Source organism: Egretta garzetta, unplaced genomic scaffold (genome assembly GCF_000687185.1).
Source record: "Egretta garzetta isolate BGI_Z169 unplaced genomic scaffold, ASM68718v1 scaffold287, whole genome shotgun sequence".
NCBI lineage: Eukaryota > Metazoa > Chordata > Aves > Pelecaniformes > Ardeidae > Egretta > Egretta garzetta.
The window spans coordinates 777,403-779,898 of NW_009260435.1; the positions used below are offsets into that span (position 1 = coordinate 777,403).

General features: G+C 51.2%; 2 protein-coding genes across 2 annotated transcripts in view; both read left to right on the top strand.

The window, feature by feature from the left end:
• Nucleotides 1-6: 6 nt before the first annotated feature.
• The window catches only part of B2M (beta-2-microglobulin), a gene marked incomplete at its 5' end in the record, with an annotated part of 2,585 nt that continues 95 nt past the window's right edge, over nt 7-2,496 (top strand). The window contains 3 exons of the mRNA XM_035899361.1: nt 7-301; nt 865-899; nt 2,311-2,496. The exon at nt 2,311-2,496 is cut by the window's right edge and continues 95 nt beyond it. Coding sequence (XP_035755254.1) covers nt 7-301; nt 865-878 — 309 coding nt within the window. The remainder of the gene's footprint in view (nt 302-864; nt 900-2,310) is intronic.
• TERB2 (telomere repeat binding bouquet formation protein 2) overlaps nt 2,063-2,496 on the top strand; it is an 8,782-nt gene continuing 8,348 nt past the window's right edge. The window contains exon 1 of the mRNA XM_035899490.1: nt 2,063-2,163. Coding sequence (XP_035755383.1) covers nt 2,063-2,163 — 101 coding nt within the window. The remainder of the gene's footprint in view (nt 2,164-2,496) is intronic.

Here is a 2,496-nt window from a genome sequence, read left to right on the forward strand (position 1 = left end):
TCACAACCCCCTTATTCCCCAGAGGCGCCGAAGGTGGAGGTGTACTCCCGCAAACGCGTCGCGCCCGGAGAGGAGAACACCCTCAACTGCTTCGTCAGCGGCTTCCCCCCGCCACAGATCGAGATTACCCTCCTCAAGAACGGGGAGCCCATGAGCGGCGTGAAGTACGCAGACATGTCCTTCAACGACAAGTGGTATTTCCAGCGCCTGGTGTACGCGCCCTTCACCCCCCGGAAGGGTGACATCTACGTTTGCAGGGTGGCCCATTCCACCTTCAGAGAGCCGCAGTCGTTCCGATGGGGTATGGTGTGCCTTCCTCTTCAAGCTTTGCCGCTGCTCACATGCAGGAGCCAGAGCTTGTTAATTTATAGCCTGGTGTCCTTGTTTACCTTCTTGGGAAACACGGTGCTTATAGAATGGGGTGGATTTTGAAGGTCTTGTGCTATAGAGGGAAAATGGGTTTTGGCTGGGCTGCTGAAAAGGCTGTGTATACATAGCCATGAAAGAGTTTGTTAGTAGTGGGCAGGGAAGGTGTGCCATGGTGTTACTATCTGTAGGTATTTGGTTATGCTGTATCTAATGACTCTTAACGGAGCGCTCTGATCTCTTCCTAGGTGAACCTGTCTAGAAAGAGATGGGTCATGCGGTGCTTTTTTTTTTTTTTTTTTTTGGCTTTATATTTGGTGAATGTAAAGAAGTATATAGCGGTGGGGACCCAGCCTCCTGCAGCAAGGACACAGCCAAGCTGGGGCAGCTTTTGGGTCACTGCACCAGGGCTGTTGCCAGCAGGGGTGGGCTTGTGGCAATGGGTGAGGGGGGATGCTGTTTGCCCAAAGCCTAACACTCTCCCCTTTTTTCTTGCAGATGAAGACTTCTAAGTCGTGTCTGGAATAATCATGGTGAGTTGTGCTGATACTCCATGCTGTGCTGCTAAGGGGAATGTGGACTGCTTCCTGTGGGGGGAAGTCTGTAGCTTGCAGAGCTGAGGAACAAAAGCAAACACCAAAAAGAAAAACAAAACCCAAAACTGTATCTATAGTGTTCCCGCTGGTTGGGAGCGGGGCTGTTCCCACACCCCTTCTACCTACCATTTTGGCCAGTTCTTGGCCATGCCTTGCCTACAAGAGTCTCCTTTGCTCGCAAGAAAGGAGCCCTTTGGAGCAAAAGTTCCTCGCCTGTCTGCCGGATACCATTCAGCGTTGTCACGTGTCCTGTAGTGCTCCTCCAGACCCTGTGGTGCTGTCCTCTGCTGGTGAGGAGGAAGCTGCATTACCTGGAAATCCTGGTGACTCAGTGGGGAAGCAGGCTGGTTAGTCCTGTGGCAGGCAGCGTGCTGGCTGGGCAGAGTGTGGGGTTTATGGGGCGTAGATCAGTGCCTTGCTGCCAGACCAGAAGCAGCCTTGGTTCACCGGTGTCTCAGAGCCTGAGTGCTCTGGATTCTTCAAACTATCTGGGCGTAACTGCTCTGGATTTTGCAGTCAGGTAAATGCTATCTTAACCCTTGAAAGGGAAAAGAAAACTAAAGATGCGTGTCACAGCTGACAGAGCTGTAATGCTGGCTGGAACACCTCAGTAGAGGCTGGATAATTACTAACTGCGCCCGGGACAAGCCTTGGCAAGACCTCGCTTGAAATGCCCTCCACAAGTTCAACAAACTTTGTAAATCAGAAAAACTGCTTTGGGTGTTTCCTGCTGGGAAGATGCGATGGACCCGAGTCCTTGTAGCTGTCTAACGCTGCTCTCCCTTCAAAGATCTCCAGCCCTTCCTTGCGGTGGAGCAGCAAAGGCTGGGAGGGGTGTTAGGCCTCTAGGGCCAAGAGAAGATGGAGGTCAGTTGACTGTGCAGAAGATAGGCTCTGAATTTGTAGCAGAAAAGCTGATGTGTGATGTCTGGGGGCTGGGGAAAGGTTCGAGATCCCCCAGAGACAAAAATGCTTGGATTGGAAGGATATTTAGGAGAGTTGCTGCAAGTGCTTGAGTGTTTGCTTCTAACTGCTGCTTGAGGTGTTACACAGCTGCTCCTTTGGTTTGTCACTTGCTTCTGGGAAGCGGGGATGGAAACATGGCCCCAGGGCAGGGTCTGGAGTGTGCTGTGCCCACGCAGCAGCGTGGCGTGCAGGGGCTTTGGCGGGATGTTGGCATGAAGGTCACCGATGGTTGGAGGTGGGACATTGGTGACTTGGCTGAAGTCTGGAGTCTCTGACTGCAGTTGGGACTTCCCTTGTGGAAAACACTTTTTTTTTCCTTAAAATAATGACAGCTGAAGGTGCGAACAGAGCGACTGATGCCAATCTCCTTTCTCCCATGCAGGTCTGAAGAATTCTGACTCGCAAGTGAAAATCATCTTGAGCTTCTGTCCTCTCTCCAAATCTTGCTTGTGGATACGATGGTGAAGAGCAGTCATCATTGTTGCAGAATTCCTTCTTTATTAAAGACTATCACTAAAATACTGTTTAACCAAAGCAGTAGGCAAGCTGGGCTTCTTTCTGAGCACAT